The sequence below is a fragment of the Rhipicephalus microplus genome, chromosome 4, assembly GCF_043290135.1.
Source record: "Rhipicephalus microplus isolate Deutch F79 chromosome 4, USDA_Rmic, whole genome shotgun sequence".
NCBI classification, from domain to species: domain Eukaryota; kingdom Metazoa; phylum Arthropoda; class Arachnida; order Ixodida; family Ixodidae; genus Rhipicephalus; species Rhipicephalus microplus.
In genome coordinates, this window is record NC_134703.1 from 196,535,054 (window position 1) to 196,562,124 (window position 27,071).

The 27,071-nt window shown below is 44.6% G+C and overlaps 1 protein-coding gene across 2 annotated transcripts; it reads right to left on the reverse strand.

The window, feature by feature from the left end:
- Positions 1–1,496: 1,496 nt before the first annotated feature.
- Positions 1,497–27,071, reverse strand: LOC119172547 (putative defense protein 3). Of its 2 annotated transcripts, none has more exons than XM_037423702.2 (4): positions 26,917–27,071; positions 8,778–8,992; positions 5,345–5,555; positions 1,497–1,697 (listed from the first exon to the last, which is right to left on the reverse strand). In XM_037423702.2, the coding sequence occupies exons 2-4, from the start codon at positions 8,974–8,976 to the stop codon at positions 1,637–1,639; spliced, it is 471 nt and encodes a 156-aa protein (XP_037279599.1). In that variant the 5' UTR covers positions 8,977–8,992; positions 26,917–27,071; the 3' UTR covers positions 1,497–1,636. The 2 variants fall into 2 exon arrangements, with proteins under 2 accessions (XP_037279599.1, XP_037279600.1); XM_037423703.2 differs by having other exon boundaries at positions 8,778–9,006; positions 26,917–27,043.

Below are 27,071 nucleotides of genomic sequence, written 5' to 3' on the forward strand. Positions count from 1 at the left end.
CAATAACTTCACCTCATATACTTCATTTGTCTCATTAGGTGCACCCCAGGGTAGTGTATAAAGTGATCTTCTTTTTCTAATTGATATTAACGATTTTCCTTGTAACATTTCTTCGTCAATTCGTCTCCTTTATATGGATGACTACGTAATGTATAGAAACAATAACTCTGAAGAAGACCATGTCACATTGCAACAGGACCTGGAAATAATTAATCAGTGGTGTGTCGGATGGCAAAAGACACTTAACACATCTAAGTGCTGCGTATACTCTCTTTCACACGTGAAAATTGTGTTTTTCCCTTTCCTTACTCTGTCCGTTCCGCTGTAATTTCTTGTTCATCTACTTACAAATATGTCGGCGTTCATCTTTGTTATAACCTTACCTGGTGTGGTCACATCGCAATTGTATGCGCGAAAGCAAACAGAACTTTAGGAATCTGCATCATTCACCAACTTTCATACGGCAACAGGACTATTTAACCTTTGTACGCTCTCAGTTGAAATACGCTTCATCAATCTGGTCTCCTCATCAACGATACCTAAAGATAAAGTTGAATGCATCCAAAATTGTGCAGCCCGCTTCATCACTTAAGTACAATTGTATTTCCAGCATCACCCAAACCAAACGCAATATTGCCTTCTCTAACTTAGATTCCCGCTACTCTGTCACCGTCCTATGCGTTTTCCATAAACGCCACTACAAATCTTGGACCAGTCGTCTCTCTCGATTGAAATTCCTTCGCGTACTTCACGTCGTGTTCATAATCATCTCAGCTTCAGACGCATTTTCGGTCCCACACTGTCATTCAATGATACGGCTTTGCCACGTGCCATCGCAATTTAGAACAGTCTTCCTCATGAGACTCTTTCATAAAGAGACTCTGTGAAAACTCGGGAGCATTTGCAAGTTTATATGTTCCCTCGATTTTTGTAGAAAGATTTTTACTACAGTGCATTATACGCTTCTTTTTTTTCATTGTATAATCCTTCTTCGTTCTTTTTTTTTCCTTGTTGCAGTTTCTGTTTTATTTATGGTCTTTTCTGTACACCCCCCCCCCCCACTCAATCCCATTCGGGGCCTGAAGGGTATTGATAATAAATAAATTAATTAATTAATTAACTGTCGCGCATGGGTTAGGAGCCCACGGCTGCGATGACGTCATTTCCAACGCATTGAACAGCGCGCCTGCTTGCGAATGGAGTAACTGATAAAACAACCAATGGAGACGGCTCGTGACAACGCTGCCGAACGGATTTTGTTGCTCCCAGCTATATACAGTTTTCGCTCTTAACCTGTCCCAGGGAGCCTCTCTTAACCTGTCATTTTTTGTCAATGATTATTACGCATAAACTTTATGACGTGCCTAAAAAGCTAAAACATGTGTGAATATTGAATCATGACTACAAGGCGGAGGCATATCTTGCAGTCATGGAAGCACAGCTGCAAGACGTTGTGTTCTCTTTTTTTTTCGCTTTCTAGTCACTCAACATACGGGTAACGGTGACATTTCTATTTATTGATGACATTCCAATGTTCTCCTGGTGCGCTTCCGAATGTCGCGAGACGAGTATAGCTCATTTATCTGTAGAAAGTCTTGGAAAGGACACTGTGCAGAGGAAATGGTTCGGATGATGCTTAAGCCACGGTGCTCTGAATACCGGTGACGCTCTTGTGATAGTCGATGACAGCAGTTGCCCTGTAAAGTGCCAATACATGCAAAATCAGTGGTGGTACAAACAAGTGCAAGGTGATCCCACTGCGAAAAATATATATAACATTCCTAGCGAAGGCGTGCGCAGGGTTCCTCTCCAGGCATGGGGGGTGGAAGGGAGGGGGGAAGTAGAGTGTTTATCACAGCGCCACCCTCTTTATTGAGTGAATTTGTGCTGCAGTCTTTTCATTCCCTGCATCTTATAGTTGAGTGGAGAAGGGGGGCCACCCTCTGCCCCCATGCGCACGCCTACGCTCAACCTAAGCTTCATAAATATGTGTGGTTTTATACTAGTACTTTATACTAGTAGCTTGAGTGGTGGCTATCGTAAAACCTCACTATAATAAATGTTGATTGTTTTTATCCTGTTAAAGGGGTCATAACACTGCCACCCAACCATTGACGGCTTCGGTGAAAAGCAAAGGTAGAAGTTCAGATACGTTTGTACACGTGTCAAAACTGAACTACAAATAATTATTTCAGTTGAAAATAACCCATAGAAGCCATGGGCTGTAAACTCCATTCACGGCTGGAGACTGCTATTTTGCCATAGCATGTGTGACGTAACAAGCAGTCAGGAGCCGTACAGTCGTCTGCTACCAAACAGCACCTACTGCATGCGGTCAGTGGGTTCACTGTGTTGCGTGTGTTTCTTGCCGCACGGTCCGCGCATGGCAGTGTGTTGAAAGTATTGCGGCATGTTGTCGGTAACATCGCCAAGTCGTCGGCCCCATCATCACTTCACGAGTGAGGCACCACGTGGTTCGTCGAGCAGCAGAAGCGGTGACGACGTCGTGTCTACGCTGCGCATTTCGACTTCGAACCCAAATGCAAACGACCTCGGTGTCGTGGCAGACGTTGCATATGTCTTTCAGCAACGATAACTAGCTTTATTTGGCAAGCGAGCTCGGGATACGGGGTTTGCCGACGCTTCGTTTGTGAGCAAGTGTTACTTTGCGCAGTGGAATTAGTAAAGCGTGTAGATTTTTGTTTGCTAGCACCGTGCACGCACGACTTTGGGTGCTGAGCATAACAAATAAGTAGTCGTAACAATTCTGCACATTAGAACCATTGTTTATTCATCGGTTGTTGCGTGCGGCATATGTAAACGTCATCCGAACTGAACGGCATGCGAGTGCGGTGCTAGGGTTACACTCGATATGTATTGCGGCCGAATTTTTGCTTCGAAGTTTGTTGATGGCATTCAGTTCCGGTAAAAAGATAGCAAGTGTGACGCTTAACCACATGACCCTGGCTGCAAGGAGTTTCAATAATTATTTATCCGTAGCAGTGAACGGCATGCGCGTTGCGCATTCGCAGAAACCGTTTTGCCCTCACATGGATTGACGAAATTGTTTGTGGCAAGTACCGGTGCCGCATTGGTGACGCAGTGATGATTTTTTCAACTGCTGCAAGTCCTTTAGTTACAGTGGCATGTTCAACAACGCAGAAAAAGCTCGATTGCAAGCTCAGCTGATCACTGAACACGATCGTCCTTCGGAATGCAGACCGCGGAACAGCTCACCCCGAAAGCGGCTCGTGACGTCACGGCTAGCGAGCGCGCTGTGTTGCCCGGCTCTCAGGCCGCTCGCTCATTTATAAAAAAAATATTTGATTACAAACTAACAGCGAGAAAAAAAGGCATTAAAGTTTCGCCAGCTTGTTTTAACGTACAACGATCAGCGCACACAATTATTTTCGAAAATGGGATGTAAGGACCCCTCTACGTGTGGTGCACACGCTGTCACTATGCGCGCAACTTTACTCTTCACAAATTGTTGAGCTGACAATTGCAACTCCTACACTGAACTTTTGCGAAAGCATGGTGTAGCGCAGTTGATGGGCTTAGCTGCCTTACTTTGCCCTCATAGATTTGCGAACATGCACTAGAAACTTATCTTGGTGTATTTCAACTTAACATGCTTGCATGAAGCTTTACGGCTCGGTCAGTAATGATTGAAATATTGTTAATGGGTATGCTTTGACTAATGTCTCTTTATTTTCTACTGTTTCTTTGGAAGCGGAAAGGGTAGCGAAATTCTGCGGTCCTATGTATTAGTGGCTGGGCTGAGTCTCATGTCTTGTGTGTCGTAAGATGTATGATGCTAATGCTACTTCGCTAACATAGTATACGCAAGCTTGGACGGAAGCATGGGTGAGTTTGTACATTAAGGAAATATATGAAGCGTAAAAAACAAGAAACGAAAAAACTTGAGCTAACTTGAAACTGATACTTATTACAAGAAAGAAAGCAAGAAAGGTACACTCCTTTTGGATGGCACACATGCGTGGACACTTGAGCAGTCGCAAGTGTCCACGCATGTGTGCCATCCAAAAGGGGTGTACCTTTTTTCCTTGCTTTCATGTAGTGAATATTAGTTTCAAGTGAGAGCTCGTCTTGTCTACTCTTCTCTTCAGTCCCCCCTTTTTTTTCACTTCAAATTCGTTCTTTAATACGCAAGCTACAAGCAAGTAAAGTTTTTTTATAGTTTTTTTACCCTCCAGTTGTCGTGATCTGTGAAAAGTCATGCCTGACTAGAAATTGTAAAAACGTGTGGAACTTGGCCCACTTAATACTGGCGATCGCCAACTGCTGTATTGCTTAATTTGCCGTATAAACGACGTAAGCATGTAAGAATTCAGTCATATTTCCCGCAGTTACCGAATAACGCAATTATGTCAACCGCATAAAGACTCTCGCAACAAAGCGCTCCACATGAGATGTTCCAAAGCGACTGTTTTCTAAGCTATATGACAGTGCCCTGACAGAAATATAGTTCGACAAACTTTAGCTTCAGAAACTGTACACGGAAGTTCTTCGTAAAACAGGGCGCACATAAAAATGCACGTTCCTTTTGATGCACAGTGAAGGTTTCTTCTTTTACACTCACTACCGTTTGCGCACACCCGTAACAAACGCATTACGCTTTGGAAAGGGGCGAAGTCAACCTTCAGCATATCATATGATCACAATAGTGTGTGCGAAAATTGGGGAAACTTAGGCAGGGGTAGTTTTCTGAAAATCACCCTTGAACCCAAGAAATGCCTGAAGGGTTACGGTAGATAAAATAAATAGCAAAAAAGAGGTCAGAATATTCTATTATACATACTCTCGCTATATCAACACACCCTTTGTTACAACTAATCCACTACTTGACGAAAACTCCTACAATGCTGTCGCAAAAAGTTTCACTTCCACTTTCACACTCATAATTAGGTTGTAAGCACCGAGTTTTTCCTTGGGGCCTGCAACTAGGGGCCCACCGTCATGTCGTACGACGTGAAATCCCGCTTCCAATGTAACCGACGAACACCTCTACGATTTTCTGCGGTAAACAAACACTGTTTGTATGTGAACGGGCTAAAAATGTTCACCGAGAAAAGATGCAATGAAATATTTTTTCGAAACCTGCGCTTTAAATTGCAACGTTGTGGCATGCGAGCCAAAAATAAGCATTTCTATTGCAGTTTTGTTTATCATTATGTCAATGATTTGCCAGCAAAGCCACCCCTCCCATCCCACGATTCATCATGTCGGCCCAATGCAACTACGCCAAGAATGGTTGCTGAGCCCTAGTTCATCCAATAAGATGTTTCATGCAACGTAATGAAATAAGGGGTAGCAAACTCACCTGAAGTGCACTTTGCCGGCGGCTCCCTCAGGTGCCTTCCAGAGGACTTTGACGGCGGTCTTGTCCGTGGGGCTGGTGTGAGTAACGCCGGAGCACTTGGTGACGGCCTTGGCATCGGAGCTAGCCTCGAACTGTCCGACTTCCTGGTTGTTCTCGTTAAAAGCCTTCACGAAGAAACCCTTGAAGGGCGTGCCGCTGGATGACAGTGTAACTGCGAAGATAAGAGTGTGGTCTTTAAGTGCGTGCACTGGAGAAGTGGTGACGTACAACCTCTGATGGAAGGCCCAGATGAGTGATCAGGAAATCAGTTGCGTTCACATACATGCCTTTCATTCCATGAAGAATATCTGGAGGGCTCAGAGCTGGGCTTTTGCTTTGCTTCTATAATCTTCGCCAATGTCATTAGGAAGTTTTAGTTTAGTGCACGCAAAGCCCAAGGAACACAACGCGCGGCGCGTTCAGCACGTAACGACTGAGGCTATCGTGCACAGCGTTAGTTTACCATACGCAAGTACCGAAAGGTGAAGGGCGCTTCAGCGTAAACAGCCTTAATTTAGTGCTGCTTAACGCCATCCATAGGCGTAGAAATGAACTTCAGTAACTGATGGACGCAGACTGTTAAATGCAAATGCATTCATTAGTCGAGCTATGTCAGGCGTCTGTCGGGATCCATCCGCCGCAGTCTTTCATAGCAAGAGCTGCGGGCGTGCGCGCTTATCCTCGCTCCTAGCAACTGGAGCCCCCCACCCCCCACCCTGTCTTTGAGTTGAACATGACTTGCCACCTCCTCAATGCAGTGAGTTTGAAACGCATTTGTAGCGTTTGTCCTGCCAGTGTTTGTGTTGATAAGATGCTGACATAATGGCTGTGATGTACAGTAACAACACAAACAGGAGATGATGAATGTGTATTGCAAGAAGTTTCAAGGGGTTTCTAGTGGTTGCGGTACAAATCCTCGTGTCGTCAATAATTTACGCCCTTAAAATTGCTATGCCGTCTACTCTCGGCGCAAGAAATGCATTCGCATTTCCTCACAATTATCTTCGGGTACAGGTGGGTGGGGAGGAGGGTGGGGGGGGCAATTTTTTTTGCAGCAGCAATGCCGTCGATGCTTGCAGCCGTCAAGTTCTCGCGAGACAGCCGCCGGTAAGATATGCAATGATCGTTGCGGGTGCAACGTAGGCGCAGAGCTGTCGCGTGCGCATCTTTATTAGGTTCAGCGCATGCGCGGTCTTGCTCTTTCCGGCTCGTTGCGTGTGCAAGGTCATTTCGAGTGCTAAACTAAAACTCACTATTATCACTATTAGCCGCAGCAGTCAAGCTAGTTAAGTACAATGTTAGAGAAGAGTATGTGTTTATAATTACAAGCAGTGCTTGTTTTGCGCCCGATGACTCCATTTACACTTTCAAATCAAAATCTATGGTTGCTGCACAACGGCTCATCAGCTCAGTTTAATGGGGCATTTACACCTACGTGCACAGCCACGCTGTAAATTTTCTGGAATGTCTAGTGACCAAAGTGAAAAAAAAATGACCAGAAGTTCGGGAATAACTGAATGTCGCTCCCCAATCGCGCTGGACCGCGTAGTTCAGGCCCCTTTTGTCACTCTGAGGAAGTATACATCCAGTTTGGTGATTCCCCACACCTGTGATTGCCACTTGCCCTAAAAGTTTTTTTTGTCTTGACTGAACAGTCATGCTATATGGATTTGTACACGCTTTTTTGATGTGATGCTGCAATTGAACGAAATGGTACTCTAGTTCCGCCCAGTGTGACATCTGCAGATACAGCGGTGCGCTGGTTCTGTTATATTTCCTTTGACATTTTCTGTGATGCTTATTGGTTTTGTGTGAGTGTATCTAGTCACGCTATTTTTTTAGTAGAGGTGCAGTAACATATGGCTGTAAAGTCACGGTGTGCTCGTAAAGGACAGAGGGACAAGTTTTAATCAAAACTCAAGCATTATCCTGAAATATTTTCAATTATCTTGTCCCAGTTGTCATCCAGCACTATCGTGTGGGCCAAAAGTGTTTCGATAACCCATAACATGTATAGGTCCGAAAGGGTCTTTTAGTAAAAACATTATTCCTCGAAAGATATTAGGGAAAGAAAACACCCTTACCCCATATATCTTTTGAAAATTCTATATAACAAAAGAGTGTTTCACTAGCTTGAAATCACGGTAGATGGTTTCTGCGACACTTTTTGAGCAAGGTCACAAAACACTGCCGATCGGTAGTCGAGGCTCCCGGGAAGACGTCAACGAAATATTGCAGCGCAGCATGCGCCCTGCAGTTTACAAACGTGGCCAAGGTAATCTAAAACTAGCTTTCTCTTCCCTCGACAAATGATGCTATAAACTCAGCAATAACTGCGTCGAAAGCCCAAGTAGGATGCTAATGGTTCGTTTGAACATAGCGCGCTCGGCATTTACTGCGACCGCCATGGGAGAGGCGGCGTGTAGACGCGTGTGCTCCCGATTCAATTGAAAAGTCATGCGTTCGAAGAAAAAAAAGTTATAAAGTGCACAAGCCAACGAGGTACGCGTGACGTATCTTCTTCGCCCTTTCTAGAACTTCCAATAGTTTCCAGAGCTTTCATCAGGAAAAGAAAAAGCAGTGCAGCGCGTGACAATTCTTTGTATCTCCGGTCACACTCAACGCATTCTAAAAATTTGTGCACTGGTCTATTATTCAAGCAGTAAACTCTTTTTGTGGATACATTTCATGGCTTAATTTGAAAAAATCTGCATGGCCCTTTTGAAGGCCAACTCCGGTGGTTTTTCGACCATGTCAAGGTAATGGTGTTTCTATGTTCCTGAGACACTTTAGTCACGAGCTCAATAGCTGAAATGTTCAGAACATTTCAAAATTATTTTAATCAGCAAAAATATGCAATACCAAAACCGACACCCAACCGCGCACCTTGTCTAGGCATAACGTACTATTTGGCAAGGACCGGAGGCCGTATAATGGACCCACCGGCGCGGAGTATGAAAACTGCGAAAGCCACGCCAGCGAAGCGATGGTCAAACACCACAGAGGAAGGAAGGAAGCTTTGCTGTGTTATGCCAAACACAGCCGCCGTCTCCTTGTGGCCTGCACAGTAAACCCTGTAGCGGCCAAAGTAGTGATGCCATCGGCTGCGTTACTTCCATTGACACGCCAAACAAGACGTCACACAGATGGTGTTGCCAATAATTCTGGCAAGTGATGGGACGTTTTTGAGGCAATCTATAAAATTTATTTGCAAACCTTTAGCGCATTTCTCAATCCTTTAATTTGGCATAAACTACGAAAATGTGCTAAGGAACGCACCAAACGAATTTCATTCAGATCTATTGACCGCGAAAAAATTGCCGTACTTAGCTTTTAGGGATGCGAAGCGGTTTACAGTGTACCTTTCACCTAAAGAAAAAGACTGCGTGCTCACCAGCGACGACGTCTCCGGCCTTAAAGTCTCGCTTGTCCTGGACAAGGTGAAAGGGCGTCGAGGGTCCGGCCTCTTCGTGTGTTGAATCTTTGTGCCCGGGAATCATGGTAGCGCATGCCGATTCGGGGGCACCGTCCTTGTGTGCCCAGCAGGCTCCAACAAGGGCTACAAGAACAACTGCTTGCCGAACAATCGCCATTTCTGCTGCTGCTCTCCTGCACAAAAAACACTTCAGCACCTTGATTTGGGCACATTGGTTCGTAGTGAGCACCTAATAAAAACACCGATTGAAAAATGCAGGAACTAGAAATACTTCACGAGCTATGCGTTTGCTTCATTTACGTGGCAAATAAGCTTCATTATGACAAGTCAAGTGTAATGAAGTGTGTGGGTTGTCTTCAAAATGGTAATTGTCAAGTTATTTTACCATGGTGTACTTCTTTTTTCAACAGTTCTTTTCTTTCTGGTCCCACGTTTTGGTCAGCGTTATTGCAGTGCCTAAAGTGATTTTGCTCATAAGGTTTTTTAAAGGGTGTGGGCTAGGATTGTATTTTGTCAGTTTTCTTTTTTGTTGTTATATTGCAATTGTCATATATTTGTGCAATGCGACTAAGCGCGCACACAATAATTCTTTAGATAAGTTTATCCTCATAGACAGTGAACATCAATTACATTCATTCAGATAATCGTCACCGCTGATATTGAGATTAAACGCGAATTATCCCTCCCGTTTCTGTTTATGTTCTCTATATTCACTCAAGCCTAACAATCTGAAAAAAAACTAAATGTTCTCATGGCTACTGGTATGTAGTTAAGCAAAATTTTTCACGGGTAAAATGAATAAAGAAAAACTGCACTAAATAATAGGGGTAAACTTATAGCATAGCCTATATTATTTTTAAAAGAATATTCAATGTCCTCTCTCTTTTTTGCGTGGCATACTAAATGTATGTACCTAAATACCTCCCCTTACTGATGTGCAGGCATTTTTTAGCAAAACCGCGAACATTTTAAAAAACCGCGAAGACACAAAAGAAGACAAAGGTCTTCTTTTGTGCTCTCTAGGGCGAGCTCGTGCCTAACAAAAAAAGTGAAGCATTCGACGTTAACTGATACTGTCATTGAAGGACGTCTATCAATTTGCATCTTATCATTTGATGAAGTGTGCCTTCATGTAAACCCCTGGCGTGCACTGCGTACACGTACTTGTGCATGCGATTCACTTCAGGTATTACTTCAGGTTTTATTCAGTGTTTTCAATTTTGTGTCGAGATGTGCCAAAAAGTTTGTGCCGCCATTAACGCAGCAGGGCTGTTATGGCCGATGCTTGGTGTGTGTCGTAGATAGAAAATCATCGTCGTAATAAAGCGGCACCCACTCAGCCACAGCACAAGCACTCGATTCGCGTGGTTAACCCGAAGAGCCGACATTGCGGCTCCTGATCCACGTTCGCACAAGCTATGTTCCCGTAATCTTACATTAAACAGTGTTGCAGGTACTAGGATTCGCTTGATTTCTGTAGCACATTGCCATAAGAGAAAGCTAGAACAGTCGTGTATAGCACAGTGGAGCATAGAGGGGGGGTGTAGAGGGAGCCAAAGTGATAAACTTCTATTCAAGCCAGGACCAGCTAGGTGCCCAGCTGCTCTGCTACGTCAGACTTGAGCTGTTTTGTTCAAGCAAGTTTTTGTCATGCATGCGCATTTCTTGATCAAAAAAGCGGTAGCATTGATTGTCGATTTAAATTATTCCTCCTCTTGTCTTCACTTTAGTCACTGATCCACTTAAAATTTATGTGATTTACTATATATTGCCACGTGTGTTGGTAGCAGAAGACGAGAGCGAAGAAGTGAATGGCAGCTGTGGCTTAGTAAACAGTCCTCCACTTCGAGTTCCTGACTATCGTTTCCTCTCGCGACAGACTGGTGGAAGTGCTGGTTACTGTACTGCAACGTCTTATGCATGCTGGTCCTGAACCAGAAGCAACCACCGCCAGTGCACCAGGGTCTGCTGATATCTATCGAAACAGCCGCTGCCTTCAAGGACTACCACCACAGTACTGCCCCTTGGCAAGTTCCGTGAGGGCAATGTTTGCCAACTCTGCAACCCAAACCAAGCATGACCCACTCGTTAGCGTACCCTGTGTCACCAACACGCCTCGCACACCCAACCCGTTCTATGGTGATGCCGGTGAGGATGTCGAAGACTGGCTTGACCGTATCGACCGGGTCGCTGCCATCAACGACTGGGACAATCGCCGTAAGCTGAATAACGTGTATATCTCCCTCTTAGACGCGGCAAGAGTGTGATATGAGAACCACGAAACTTCATTCACAAGTTGGCACGAGTTCCATCGGCAGCTTCGCGAGGCGTTCAGTAACCCCGAACGGAAAGAGAGAGTGGAGCAGGCACTTTCTTCGCGGTTTCAAATGCCGAACGAGAGCGTCGCCACGTTTATCGAAGAAATGTCGCAATTGTTTCGACGGGCTGACCCCCACATGCCAGAAGACAAGAAAGTTCGCCTGCTAATGCGAGGCGCAAAGGAGCAACTTTTCGCGGGCCTTGTGAGCAACCCTCCTACGACTGTGTCCGAGTTCATACGTGAGGCCCCAATTATGGAGCGCATGCTTCGGCAGCGGGTGTCACAGTATGAGCATCAGACGGCCATGTCTGCTGATGCTCATATTCGCTCATGCTCATGTCCGCTGATGCTCATATCCATCAGACGACCATGTCCGCTGATGCTTTTATCACCAGGAGGTGATAAAAGGTAAGGTCCTCACAGAACTCATACGGCAAGTTGTACGCGAAGAACTTCGGAACATTCATGCAGCGTCCCCTCCAGTAGCGCTGCTCTTACGGACGTCGTTCGTAACGAAATCAGGCAGTTCGTTCAGTCCTCACCACCATCGCAAGTCGAACCTCCCATGCTTTCATATACGCCCATGCCCTACGCATCTCTACGCCGTCAACGGCACATTTTGCTCATCCACCTGCTGGGACCCCCAGACGCTTTCCAAGTACAGCCCATCGCCTGCCTTTTCAGGCCAATTTTCATCCTGGCCCACGGAAGGCCACCGCCTGGCGTGCACCCGACAATCGTCCTTTGTGCTACCATTGTGACATAGTTGGACACATGTACCGCGACTGTTACTACCGACGAATAGGCCTATGCGGATTCCACCCAGTTGCACGTTGTCCACGCTATGGTGAACGGCCGCAAGAAATTGCGGATTACTTGGAAGGTAGTCATCACACACCTGTCCCGCCGCGACGACAGTCACGGTCACCATCGCCCCGCCCGTCCACATCAATGCGCCGCGCCCGACCCGCCTTTGGGTCTCCTGTTGTCAGTGGCGCAAGCCCACGCAGGGGAAACTGAAAACGGCGACCTCCGGAGGTGAGGCCGCAGTCACGCGAACCGACAAATACCCTCCACCGCTGCCTTACGACGTGCCGTTAAAGCCTGTTTGTGAAACCGCCAACAGAACGTCCGCTGCGATTACCGTTTCCGTCGACTGTTATCCGGTGACTGCGCTTGTCGACACGGGAGCTGATTACTCGGTGATGAGTGCTTCATTGGCCACCCGTCTACACAAGGTACTGACAACATGGAACGGCCCTCAACTAATCATGGCTGGAGGACACCTTTTATCCCCTATAGGAAGGTGCACCACCAGGATTGAGATTGGTGCGTCGGCTTTTGTAGCATCAATCCTTGTACTGCCCAACTGTTCTCGGCCGGTAATTTGGGCATGGATTTTCTGCAAGAGTATGGAGCGATAATTATTCTGCGTGATTTGTTCGTCAGTTTTGTTAACTGTGTTTCTCCAGACTCCGACATCGAGAACGAATATCGTGGCGTGGCCTTACGCGTAGTCGATGATTGCGTCACGTTGCCACCTAGCAGTAGTGTCTTCGTGCTTGTTGAGTGACCACGGGAGCAGTCGATTACGAGCATCGTCGAAAGTAACCTGACGTTGTTGCTTGATCGGGAAATGGCCCTTGCTCGGAGTCTCGTTCAACTCCGAAATGGCCAGACTATGGTTTTAGTTACGAACATCAGTGGCGAATACAGGCATTTTGCGAAACGCACAACCATAGATTACTTGGAGGCATTCGATGATTTGGACGCCTTCCTTTTGATTACGACGATTTCGACTGAGAACAGCTGCGATACTGACGTGACTAGTCGCCTCAACGTCAATCGCCAGTTAGAAGAACCTAAGAGGGCAAGGATCCTCAGTCTCCTCTCATCTTTTAGCGACTGTTTTGCCACTACTTCGAAAGTCCGGCAGACTCCTCTAATGAAGCAAAAAATTATCACTGAGCCCAATGTGCAACCCGTGCGCCTACATGCTTACCGCGTGTCGCAGAAGGAGCAAGATGCTATCCGTCATCAAGTGAAACAAATGCTCGACGACGACGTAATTCAACCATCGACTGGTCCTTGGGTGTCACCAGTTGTTCTGGTTAAAAAGAAAGATGCTTCATTGCGGTTCTACGTCGACTACCGCAAACTGAACAAGATAACGAAAAAAGACGTACAACCTCTTCCTCGTATTGATGACTCCTTGGATCGCCTGCGACACGCCCGTTACTTCTCTTCCATGGATCTCCATTGCGGATATTGGCAGATTGAAGTAGATGAACGGGACCGAGAAAAAACAGCGTTTATTACACCAGACGATCTCTAAGAAATTAAAGTTCTCCCTTTTGGCCTGTGCTCCGCTCCAGCCACGTTCCAACGAATGATGGACAACGTTTTATGTGGCTTGAAGTGGTACTCTTGTTTAGTGTATTTAGATGACGTAGTTGTTTTTCTACGACTTTTGAAGTACACATAGAGCGGCTGGAGGCGGTTCTTCTGGCTATTCGCACTGCTGGCCTCTCTCTGAAACCGGAAAAGTGTTATTTTGGATATGAGGAACTGCAATTCCTTGGCCACATTGTCAGCAGCAGTGGTGTTCGCCCCGATCCTGACAAGGCTATGGCAGTTGCTTTGTTCCCGATACTGACAACAAAGCATGATGTACGCCGCTTTCTGGGACTTTGTGCTCATTACCACCGCTTAGTGCCGAAACTTTCGAAAATCGCCGACCCTCTACAACAACTCCTCAAGGATGACGTCGCCTTCGTCTGGGGCCCCAAACAATCCGCCGCTTTCCGCGACCTTCACCAACGCCTACAAATGCCACCGATCCTTGGGCACTTTGACACCGAAGCAGACACGGAAGTCCGCACTGACGCGAGCAATCTTGGCCTCGGAGCTATTCTCATGCAATATCAAGATGACGTGGAACGCGTCATCGCCTACGCTAGCCGCACGTCGTCATCTGTGGAGAAGAACTACTCGACGACTGAGAAAGAATGTCTGGTGGTTGTATGTGCCATAACGAAATTCAGGCCTTACTTGTACGGACGCCCCTTTCGAATCGTCAGTGACCACCACTCTCTCTGCTGGCTAGCGAATCTGAAAGATTCTTTGGGCCGTCTCGCTAGATGGAGCCTTCGGTTACAAGAATTCGATATAACGATGGTTTACAAGTCTGGCCAGAAACACACCGACGCTGACTGTCTTTCCCGTGCACCTGTCGAGGTCGCTGAAGAAGACAATGATGAAGACTTCAGCTGTCTTGCTATTCTCGCGTCATTAAACGTGGCTGAGCAGCAACGCAAAGACTAAGAATTACAACCACTGATCGAATACCTTGAGGGACGTCGCCCACAACCCCCCTCCCCATTAGTTCGCGCGTGATTTGTCATCTTTCTGTCTACGCCAAGGCATCCTATACAAGCACAACTTTCATTCACCGAAAACTATTTACCTCGTCGTCGTTCCTGCTACTCTCCGCGATGATATTTTGCGTGCTTGTGACGACGAGCCATCGTCAGGGTATCTTGGATTCGCGCGTACTCTGGCGCAGATCAACGACAAATACTACTGGCGGAAACTTACGAAAACCGTCCGGCAGTACGTCAAGATATGCACAGCCTGTCAGCGCCGCAAAGCTCCAACGACGAAACCAACCGGTCTGCTTCAGCCTTCGCGATACCCTCACGCACCTTTTGAAAAGGTCGTGATGGATTTACTCAGCCCATTTCCGAAGTCTACGGCTGGTAACCACTGGATTGTGGCTGCCACCAACTACTTGACCAGATACTGCGAAACACAAGCCACCCAGTGAGCAACTGCTTCCGAGGTGGCTGGCTTTTTCATCAAGAACATCGTTCTCCGCCGCGATTCTCCCGCTGTCGTCATCACAGATCGTGGTACTGCTTTTACGGCACAGTTGCTCCGACATATCCTGTTGCTGAACGCCACGACGCACCAAACAGCAACTGCGTACCACCCGCAGACTAACGGGTTAACCGAACGTCTTAACAAAACGATTGCAGATATGCTTTCGATATATGTCGCCAAGGATCAGAAGAATTGGGATGAAATCCTCCCGTACATAACATTTGCCTACAATACGGCTTTGCAGGAAACCACCAGCTTTGCTCCTTTTTGTCTGGTTTACGGCCGCGGCGTCACCACAATGCTTGACACCATGCTGCAACCAACTCTGCCGGACACGATTACCCCGGACGCAGATGTATTTGTTCAGCATGCCAAAGGCGCCCGGTAGCTGGCGCACTGTCGCATTTTATCGCGGCAAAATCAAGATGCTCGCCGGTACAACACCCACCACAGAGCAGTAGTATACGGACCCGGTGACCTAGCCTGGGTTTGAACTCCTATACGCCAACGTGGACGCTCAGAAAAATTGTTATGTCGGTACTTCGGACTACCGAGTTTTTCATCACCTCGGCGAAGTGAACAACGAAGTTGTCCCAGCAGACAGGTCACACCGTTCTCGCAGACCCCGTTCCTCAGATGTGGTTCACGTCTCCAGGATGAAGCCGTACTATTCGCGTTGACTGCAAGTCAAGAACTTTGTGATGTGGCAATAGCCTTCAAGACAATTGTACATTACTTTCTTGCTTCTTTATTTTTCATCTCGTCCTTTTTCTTTCCAATGAACACAGGCATTTCTGACTACCTTTCATTGTTTTTCGGAGCCATAGAATTCATGCGATGCTTCTTCTTTTTTTTTTCTTTTGGGAGGGGGTAATGCCACGCTGTGTTGGTAGCAGAGGACAAGAGCGAAGAAGTGAATGGCACCTGTGGCTGAGTAAACAGTCCTCCACTTCGAGTTCCTGCTTATCGTTTCCTTTCGTGACAATATAGACATAATTTGGAAGCTGATATGTTTTATGCGATTATCGACATGCCATACTTCAAGCAATAATCTTTGATGTCGGCGTTCCCTACGAGCGCTGAATAACTGCGCGATGCATTTGCTTTCACTAGTACATTTGATTCTTACTTGCGAAAGCTATCATTCGACCACAGCACCAGTGCCGCATTACTCCATCTTCGCTGTTGTCTATAACCGTTATCACAGAAAACGAGAAAAACAGCCACAAAATAAACAGCAATTGAACCTAGATTCTCTGTATGCCGAGCGACTTTTCTACTAAAAATGGAACCCTCCGGCTTTGAACTTCTTTAGAAAAGGACATTTTACAAGCGTAATGTCGGGCATTGAATCACGTTAATATAAGTAATATAGGGTGTTAACGCAGCAAAATTGCAACCACGCACCATACTGGCAAGTATGCAGCCAGGGCATAATTGAAAGCTCACAGCCTTCTACAGCGAGCTCATTTGGTGGAGCACTGCTGCTTTGACAAATAAATAAAAGCGCATATTATCCAATTTTAGGTGTTGGGCAAAGATGTAAAAAAAAAGGTTCTAGTCCGTTTCCATGCACAAACAAACGTAGCGTATTCCACTCATAAAGATGTTCCAAGAATGCAAAAGACATAGGAGAAAGCGCTTTGTTATCCGGAATGGAAAAGCTAAAGTTCCTTTTAAAAAGCGAGTTCGGAGTGCTTTCCGACACGCACAAGTCGAGACAGTCGCCGTCCTTCGACCGAGAATAATGTCGCTGCGGTGCATTCTTTATTTTTTTTTTACTCTCCGTGCTAATCAGGCTGATGGAACCGTAATTGAAGCGTAATATCTCGTGCCTGCACTCTTACTTAGCAGAGAACCGGAACTGGGAAATGCAGCGAGCCTTTCAACGGGAACAAGGATTTTCTTCAATCGATCAATAGCGCCTGTGGGTGGCAGCGTATTTTCTGCCACAGAATCAGTCGGAGTTAAGAAGCAGTCATGTGCTGCGCTGTCCAAGTGACGTGAAATACGTAAAGAAAGAACCCAAGTGATATACTTACAAAGTATATACTAGCACCTTTCCACCTGCGATAAGATAGTTTTTTTATATTCGCTTTCGCGGCGATTCAGCTTCCACATTCGTCACAGTTGATTGCCTGAACAATGTGCCTTCCCCTAACTTCTTGAATTGCATGCAGGGCACTATGCACATAACTTGCGTATTATTCCTGAAAGATAGACTGGAATATTTACTTACACTACTAACTACTTTTATTCTGAACGTTGCGGACCTACTTCGAACATTCTTAATTACCTGCTTCACTCCGATTATGCATCAATACTCACTCTTTAGTTCCTTTGCTCCAATCATATCGCAGATAATCTAAAATGCAGAATTGTCTACATATCAAAGCATATATTTAGAACCTATCTATGGAATTCTCGTGCATTTCGTTACTATTTTTATTTTATATAAATGAGCGAATTTCTCAACATTCTTGCGCTACTGCACGAGCTCAAGTAAAATCGCTCAGGTGCACACCGTGAAGTTTCCAAGAACTGATTGATGCAATAGGAATTCCATAAACGCTCCTCCTTTTCTAAGTAAATGATATTTCACAATTGCTTTCCGCGTTGATTGCGTGGTTGCTTTGATATGCTGGTTCCTGCTCCTTACACTTAGCCGCGAAGCATGATCACCTTTGTTTCTTTACAAGAAGCACAATGTAGCGTGGTGAAGAAATCTTGAACTCGTTAATGCGTTCTGGGAGATTAATGTCCCCAGAGACCTTGACAGAGGTTTTTCTTTTTTCGGGATGCAAGGAGTGAGGGGGACATTTCTGAATTGGCAGTCAAATGGGCAGGCAAATTGGGCAGGCCGAATGGGCAGGCAGTGTGAACTGGCACTCTGTAACGTGAAAAAAAATGAGGGGGGATGGGGTGGCACGGGCTTGGTGTGCTACTCTATGGCTTCGCATTGATCTTCCCAACAAATATTGCGGCTCAAAGAAACCACACGCGGGCGGCAGGTGCGTCTCATCTTATAATTAGCTAAAGGTGAAAAAATTGAGCCCACCCGACTAAAAAGTTATCTATTTCCTGACAGATAACGCTAAGCAGAGAATTATTTGTGCACACTTACCCTCGATGCAAAGAATCAACTCAGAATAGCTTTTAAACTCATTGACTTCGAATACAATTACCCTTTCTTTACGCCTCCATCATTTCATTTTTTTTCACTTCACAGAAACAACGAAAAAAGAAACAGATTATTTCAACCATAATGAGACAAATACTAATGCTGCAAGAATACGAAAGCGCTAAAAGCATCACCAGTGGCAAAGCCTCGATCTCTTTGTATCGTTACCTAATAAGTGCTGCTCTATATAAAGCAACTTAAATAAGCAGTACATATATTCTAAACTATCGTCTTCTGTATAAATTCACATAATAACTATATATTTGTCAAGAAAATCACAGCTGCTGGAACTTTGAAGGCTTCCACGTATATCAATAAGCTCCATCAATAACAGCAGCGCTGCCGCAGTGCAAGAACGTTCGTAAGGCTTTCACTGTTCCAAACATCATTAAACAACTATCAACAGCTACCACTGCGTCTTAACAATCTATAGGATGACAGCAATCCTCTTCAAAACAGTCGAGCATCCTCCTCCTACTCCTTCAGCTACGTTGGTATTGAACACGTGAAATATTTTCGCAACTCTACCTAACCGCTTCCCACTTAGAGCGGCCACGCCTAGAAACAGCGCTAACCGGGTCAACCTTGGAAGCAGATATATGTTACCACGGTGCGCGCGTTGAGACGCGGCCGCACAGTTCTTTTTATTATTGCCAAGAAGAAAAAACATGAAGGACCGTTGCAGGGTGTCGCAATGAGTGAAATCGCGGTGGAAAGATGGCAATGTATCGTTCTCTCACTTCCCGAAGGTTGCAGACGACGCACAATGGAGAACGACGCAAATCAGAAACATAGCATTGGAAAGAAGGTGACGAACACTGCGGTAGTTTGTTCTATAATCAATGCGGCCACGACGACTTAATTCTAATCGGTGAGTACACAATTATTCAACATGTGTGTTTTTTTATGAAGCATATCTTTCATAAGCGCAAACGCTTCAGGACATTTGTAGTGTTACGTGTGACTGTGTATTATGATTATGCTTGTTTTCTGCGCATGTCATAGTGCTGCCAGTGGTGAAATTAATTAGGCTGCTGTGGTTCATCCCTAGAAAATTTTTTTTTATTTCGACTGTGTGCTTATACACACACACAAACGCTTGCGCGAGAATCACCCGTGCGTAGCCTACGCGTACTTATATATATATATATATATATATATATATATATATATATATATATATATATATATATATATATGAAGTGTAACAGACAATGATACCAAGGAAAGTATAGGTGATATTATTAGTCCGAACTGTAAGGTAAATATGAAGAAAGAAAAAGTGCGTGAAAAGATAACTTGCCATGGGCAGGAACCGAACCGGCGACCTTCGAATAACGCTTGATGATTTAGGTTGTATACTAGGGACTATAGGTCAGCTGCCAGCTCGTGGTACGTGACGCCACACGGGCTCACAAAAATGTGTGCCACACTCACCGCCATGGCTACAGATGGCGCTGACGGATATTCCCACGTTTAAATTCATACATACCCAATAAAGTGGCTGGGAGGATAGCCGCTGTGGTAGCTCAGTGGTAGAGCATCGAATGCGTTATGCAAAGGTCACAGGTTTGGTTCCTGCCCACGGTAAGTTATCTTTTCACCCACTTTTTTTTTCTTCACATTTACCTTAACATTCGGTCTATTAACCTCCCCTATACTTTTCCTGGCATTAGTGTCTGTTATATTTCATTATTATAGTGTTAAAACACAGAAAAACGAGCTCCTAAGTATATACTTCTTTCCAATATATATATATATATATATATATATATATATATATATATATATATATATATATATATATATATATATATATATATATATATATATATATATATATATATAGATAGATAGATAGATAGATAGATAGATAGATAGATAGATAGATAGATAGATAGATAGATAGATAGATAGATAGAGAGAGAGATAGATAGATAGATTGTGCAATTGTAGTTTGCGTAGTGTGCATTCCTATATCTGCTTTAAATATCAACTACTACAAACACGAACAAACAAGAGCTTGAAAGCGCATGCCCTTATTTATTACAAATTTATTAACATGAATTGCGAAAAAAAAAAGAACTTGCAGTGCTTCCTTCGCAATCGAAACTACAATTTTCCTTAGCTCATAGAACACTAGCTTTGCATAGCTCCGTTCTTTATTTGAGGTAATGACATGCCTATTCAGCTTGTGACGGCACAACGAAACACATTGAAATACACGGAATGGGAACGGCGACAACGTAGTTACCTCGAACACTGATATGGTCTTGCCTGTAGCAGTGTAAAGCGACTCAGAGGAAAAGTGCTAGCACCTTTCGGAGAGGCCCGCCAGCCATGAGCATTTTTCAACCTCCAGCTCACTATACAGGTCCTTCAACTTGAAGTAAATCTGATGCTTTTCGCTGAAGGGGTTCGATGTTTGCGAGCAAAGCGCAACTATTCTCGCTGTTTCTCCAGTGAAATCTTATACGCCCATGAGAATGAGGCGGTTCGCGGCCAGCGCTTTTTCACCTTCGACGAAGCAATGTGATTCGATGCCACTACGCAGGAAGTTCAGCACACCGCCAAGAAAAAGTGCCGCATTGACACTGTTAGGCGCAGCCATCCTTGCTTTGTCTAGAACTGTTTCGAGCACACGGAGTGTTTTTCGGAGTTGCGAATTCACCACTGTTAAAGTTGTTCGACATCGAAGCCATGGTGCCACTTCATCTGCTTGGCCAGGGCAGGGGTATAGCCAGGGGGTGGCAGAGCAGGTAGCCCCCCCCCCCCCCACTGAAGCTTTTTTTTTTCAAATGAATGGAGAGCGAAAAATGTTTCTTAAAGGGGGCGCCCCTCCCAAAATCAAAGTGGTGCCCACCCTTCCTACCGGAAAAAATTTCTGGCTACGCCCGTTGACCAGGAGTCTCGAACAGGTGGCCCGCGGACCTCCCTCTGCCAGGCGTGAACGTGAGTCTCTTGCTGGCATTTTGTTTTTTTCGAAGGCGCAAAGGCCTCATTAGACCCGAAGATTGGCTGGCATGCCGCGCCAGCGGTGTCAACACGTGGGATGCAAAACATCACCACCACCTGAGCACGTCACCTTATTACGTCATAATGACTTTACATATCACCAAATATGTGACGACACGTGCAACCGCCATCAAATGATGTAGATTCTATGTAAAGGGTGGGCCGATGCCAGAGGTGGTGCAAAACATGGTGAGCTGCAGAAAGCTTGCCGTACTACCGATTCTGTAGGCATGGTGAGAGCACGTTTGTTGTTGTTGTTGTTGTTGTTGTTGTTGTTGTTGTTGTTGTTGTTGTTGTTGTTGTTGTTGTTGTTGAAATCTTTCAGAGGGGTCTGCGCCGGAGGTACAACACAGCGACTAAAAAATTAGGAATAGGGCTTTCATCTTCGAGTTTACTAAGCCATATTTAAAAGAGATGCCGCTAGTTTTTTGGTCTCTGGTTAAGTATGTTAATGAGCTGCAATGACTTAACGTGTCTCAAGCATTTTTCTCCTGAGGTGGCCTATGTGATCACAGTGTGTTAAAACGTAACCATGAAACAAATATTATATACTTCAGGATCGGCGTATGAATTTTAGCTACTTTTATTGATCAATAGCGCTATCCTTGTCGAAAGCTGACCCCAAATCACGATTGTTTATATCATACAGGCGAAATACCTGCCATCATATGGTAACGTCAGATGACGTTTTATTCGAGATAAGGCCATTCATATCAAAAACTTTATCTCTCCTCCTTACTCCAACCATCTTCACTCGTGCTTTTTTTAGTATGTCTGGGTTTTCGGTAACGCAAAGGCGTATCAAATAACTGGATAGCACTTGCTGTACCTAACACCAAGTAGGGCCATCTTTTAAAGTTAAAAACAACTCATAAAAACATAACCTGCATTCTCCTTATTTACAAAGCACCTAGCCATATGCCAACACCATCGATTATTTTTTCAGTATGTTTTTCAAAAACAGTGCCCAAGTGCCACAAATTCTTTGCCTTTAAACGTTTAGAACATGAATCTAAAGCAAATAGAAGCATCTATTTGGAGGTAGTGAGATACAGTGAACACGACGGCCACTTGATAGATTCTAGGTGCATGGAAACCGCTTTCGGTGGCGTGATCATGTTTTCCGGGCACGCGCGTGCGCTTTTGAAGCATGGTATTCTGGTATAGGTGCAAAGAATTTTGTGCAAGGTGGTGTTCCGGACAGATTTTTTTAAACCTCTACCATTCCGGCCCCTGCGCGCGACCAGATGTGGTTAGTTCAGCCCGCAATCTGAGGGGGATTTTCTGGCCACTACGATCGACGAATAGGATGTGCCCTTAAACGATTGAGCAATGCACTACTTGATTTGACTAGCAGAGCGTCACTACAGTTACAGTGGCATTGTGTTCACGTTTCCTTCTATGAAAAAAAACCTATACTTTGCCCTCTGACAGCAATAGCAGGTCATAATTGACATGAGTAGCTAGACGGTTTCTTCTCTGCATGGGCAGTCCCAACCGACATTTGTCACTTTCGCCAAAGGTGTTAGCAATATTCAGTGCACAGGTATGGCAGACTGGTTTTTGCTTTTCTGTCTTTAGGATAAACGCCTTGGTATGAAGGCTCTTTAAAGCGAAGGCTACGTCATGAATTCGAAGTGATTAGTACTTCCTTTGGAACAACTCGGCATTTTTTATTAGTTATGTTTTTAAAAGTAACATAGGAGTATAACTAAGCCTGGCATTCCTAACTTCATTGCATAGAGACCATTTCCTTTTTATTTCATGTTTTATCAAAATATTCGGTGACATCTTGGTAACATCGTATATTGGTTTTAGAAAGGTGCCATTGCAGGCGACGTATATTGCATTACTCACTCAACATATTTTCCTCGAACATTTACGTGTTATTCCCACTGCCGTTCAGCTACCACAGATCCAGAAATTATCGTACGATAGGAAACCCCACAAACTTTTATTCCTTGATTTCTCGAAGTTCATTCTGTGAATGTTATGGCTTGCTTTGCCCTAAACAAGGCATGCGCTTGGCGTAGCTCATAGGACATTGTGCTCTTGTCATTTCTGTTTCTAGTCTCTTTGAAGGACTCCCGATTATGATTTTCTAATTCTTCGTTATTTGTAAAGTTCGTTGCGGCGAATTTTACCCCAACAGAAGCCCTGGTGAGAGCAGTCACTTTCTGTCAACAATTTTTGTGAAACGTAATCTCTCCGACTAAAATCGCCTGTCGCTCCATAAAAGTCACTCTCTTACGCTCAGTCTGCCGACTTATCTCCTTTTCAATGTTGTCATTTGAAGAGTGGGTGGCATCAATTAATGACCCAACGGTGATAAGCAGCGAATCTGAATTGAGTTTATCAGGTATAACCCGAAGATGCCTTGCACAAACATAGCGTGTTGCTTCTAATGATTATTGGTATAATAAATGCATTCAGGTAATTAGTCAGTTAATGTATTAGTCACTGTGTAAAGAAAAAAAGCTTTGTGCAAAAGTCGTTGAATTCATATTTTAGAGGAAATCAACTTTTGTATAATTCTTTTTCGCAGTCACGGTATGGGGCAAAGAGTAAGTCAAAGCTCCACACGCTCGTCTCTAGCCTAAGAGTTTTTTTTTTTTTCCTTCGGCTGTCTTTTGTATCATGTCATGATAACACTGGGTTTTTCACCTGTTCGTTTACCACCTCCAGCTTCATAATTAAATGCGCGAAAAATTAATGAAACAAAGCGAGCTTCACCGTCTGTATTTGAGAAAAGGAAACCTAATTAAAACAGCTTTCGCATTTTGCGTTCATGAGACTCCATCGCAAGAGTAGGGAGCTGAATCCGCCGCATTGGGCGCATACCAGTAGCAAAATGACATTGACGTGCCAAAAGACAATGGCGATGTGAGACGCAAGACATAGGAGTAATTACATTGCAGCCGACAGATTTGCAGCAAAACAAGAAAACTTGCTGTGTTTCCACAATGTACACATAATATTGTCCCCTCGTTGCGTCCACTTCAAAGATTGCACAACTTCGTGGCGGGATATAGAGCCCATTGTATTTTTTTCCAAACATCAACTTCATTGATTCATTGATTTGTGGGGTTTAACGTCCCAGAACCACCATTTCATTATGAGAAACGTCGTAGTGGAGGGCTCCGGAAATTTCGACCACCTGGGGTTCTTTAACGTGCACCCAAATTTCATCACACGGGCCTACGGCATTTTCACCTCAATAGAAAATGCAGCCGCCGCTGCCGGGGTTTGATCACGAGAACTGCGGGTCAGCAGCCGATTACCTTAACCACTAGGCCACCGTGGCGGGGAAGTATCAACTGCATGAGCGGGTTATTAGTTATATAAAGACATTGAGGTCCTGATAACCTCGAGAGTAATGAGATAGTTATTTTCGCGCGAAAAAAAGATCAAGTAGATATAATGTTTTGAGAAGTAATAAAACATTCACCACGTGTTATGCCAGTAGCCTTGAGGTTAAGTAAAGTTGATCAGAGCAAATTATTGCTTAGGCTTCTCAATTCCGTTGCCGTATTTTTAAATGATCAAACACGCTGCAGCCTTATCTTCTGCATCTGTATTCATGCTACCGTACTGCTGCGAATTCTTTTTGCTTTATTCACCTAGTGATATATATGTCCGATATTACGGCGTCCTTGGGCCTTTCGTGTGCCGTTTCTTTCGACTACATTAAGTTCGCTGCCTGAAGAAGTCTTAGACGAAGCCCCTTACCATGCCATATAAGATAGAATCAACCAAAACAAACGGGTTGAATATTAAAAAAGGGAAAACCTCAACGCTATCAGTCAGCTGCACCTGAAGTAAAAAAATAAATATTAAAACGAAGCTGCCTCTCTGTGGACTGAGGAAAAAGAAAGAAAATTAAACTAGTTTCAGTATTAATGTCAGCGCTTGATGGTGACCTAGATATGGCGCACGCTTCGCTCGCTGTCGGGAACCTCCACGCAAACATTAGTGGCGCATCGAGTGGCGATTCTAAGTGCGTACAAATCCCTGGAATATGGGTGCAGCATAGCCGAACCATCTCTTCTTTCCTTCCTGCTTTACCACAGAAGACTGGCAGAACGGCGCTGTCTGATTGGAGGCTGTACGTTTTCCAGCCACGCGTCACTTTGTAGAATTCAAGATTTGTCTGCCAGTGACCCGGATTTTCTAGCTTTGTCGTGATGTGAGCAACACAGAAGGGAAGGCCAGAGCACGCTTTAGCGGTAATGTTAATACGGGCAAGCACTGCGGCTAAGCATTATAAAAATATATTGGAGCATCTTTATAAAATACACAGCACACTTACATTTTCGTATGTGTTAATAATATAAAATATTACTAAGTATTACTTCATTTTATAGTGTAGTGTTATTTCTATGTCGAAGAGTGCCAACATTTTTGTGACACCCCTTTATTACAGCGTGCGGTTGTGAAAAAGGTGTTATATTTAAGAAGCCTATTTTATGTTACGATGCCGCCAGTACAAATCACAATTCAATGAAAACGACAGCACTTACAAAACAAGAAATTACTCAGCTCATCATTAGAACTTTGCATAAGAACCAGATCAAAAAACCATGTGTGCTTTAAGTTCGCAATGCCCATCACGTTTAGTATCTCACAATTGCAATTCTCTGTTGCCTGTAGTTTCAGAAGAGTAAGTAAAAAACAAAGCCACGTGGTTGAGTAAAAGTCAACATAAATGGAACGCCCAGCTTCGCTCTTCACGAAAATCGTGTTATCGGGTTCTCTGATCATGCTTGCGGGTCAGTAAGCCGCATTCAAGTATGCGCCATTCAGTTCTGAGGTTTCGGTAAGGCTTCTCGTCTACTGAAAATGATGTTGTTTTGGAAAATAATCGAGCGGACATGATTTTAACGAAGGCTTGCCAAACCAGGTTGACCACCAGGCTCTTTCATTGGGCGTAGTTTTATGATATTGAACGTCCGGTGTATTGAAATCAGAGGCAAGTGGTGCTTCAAGGTAGATTGTGTTATATTCTTTGCCGCGTGCCTTGAGGCAGAACAACCATATAAATGCAACTGCATTGGTAACTCGGCACGAATGTGAACAAGCCCCAATCGGAGCAGCGAAGAATGATCCCTCTGCCCACAAAACTAGCTGCTTTACATATTGTTCGCTTTGCTTCTGTCAGCAGCAGGTTATTTCCAAACATGTCAAATGTCAAGACGAACTGCTGTATGGAATTGCAAGAAAGGAGAATGATACCCTCAAGAATTTTTGTGTTTTTTTTTCTGTAGAGAGACTATACTCGCCAGTCAAATGCATCGTCAGACTTGTTGTGCTGGAGTGTATCATAGCAGAAAGCCTTGGTCTAGATGTTTCCCAGCATAGATCCTAACAGAGAACAGTGGAACTGTATTCACCGCATGCTGTGTACCGAGCTACAGATTGAGCAAGCAAGCTGCTTGACTTCTTGGTGGGTGTTCTCTGACAGAATGCTACTAATCCTCTTACCGAGTAGTTTTCATAGAAAAACCAAATTCAGCGAGGAATGGGAAGAACGTGCATGCATAGGTAACCGGCTTCAAGAAGGTTTCTTGGAAATGCTCGGAAGTTCTTTCCTTTTAGGAATCTCTGTGGAAATCTAGAAACAATTAACGCGCACACATCGTCGCACGGCCCCCAACGCGATAGCAGCACCGTCCCAGTGACCCTTCTCATTTCGCACATACCTTTTTTTCTGCTGTGGGCACTCAAACGGAAGCAGTCGAAGCAAAAGTGACTTGTGTGTCGCAAGACGCTTTCTATATGTCCTCCAGCAGATCCGCGCGCTTCTTTATAGTCCATCCAGCCGCCATCTGGCGGGAACCTTACGCCGACCACCACC

Excerpts from the sequence above, each read along its gene's own strand:
- LOC119172547 (XM_037423702.2), bottom strand. The coding sequence starts at position 8,976 with ATGGCGATTGTTCGGCAAGCAGTTGTTCTTGTAGCCCTTGTTGGAGCC. Across the intron at positions 5,556-8,777 it reads GGCCGGAGACGTCGTCGCTG|TTACACTGTCATCCAGCGGC; the intron begins GTGAGCACGCAG and ends TTATCTTCGCAG. Across the intron at positions 1,698-5,344 it reads GCCGGCAAAGTGCACTTCAG|GGCAACTGCTGTCATCGACT; the intron begins GTGAGTTTGCTA and ends GGCACTTTACAG.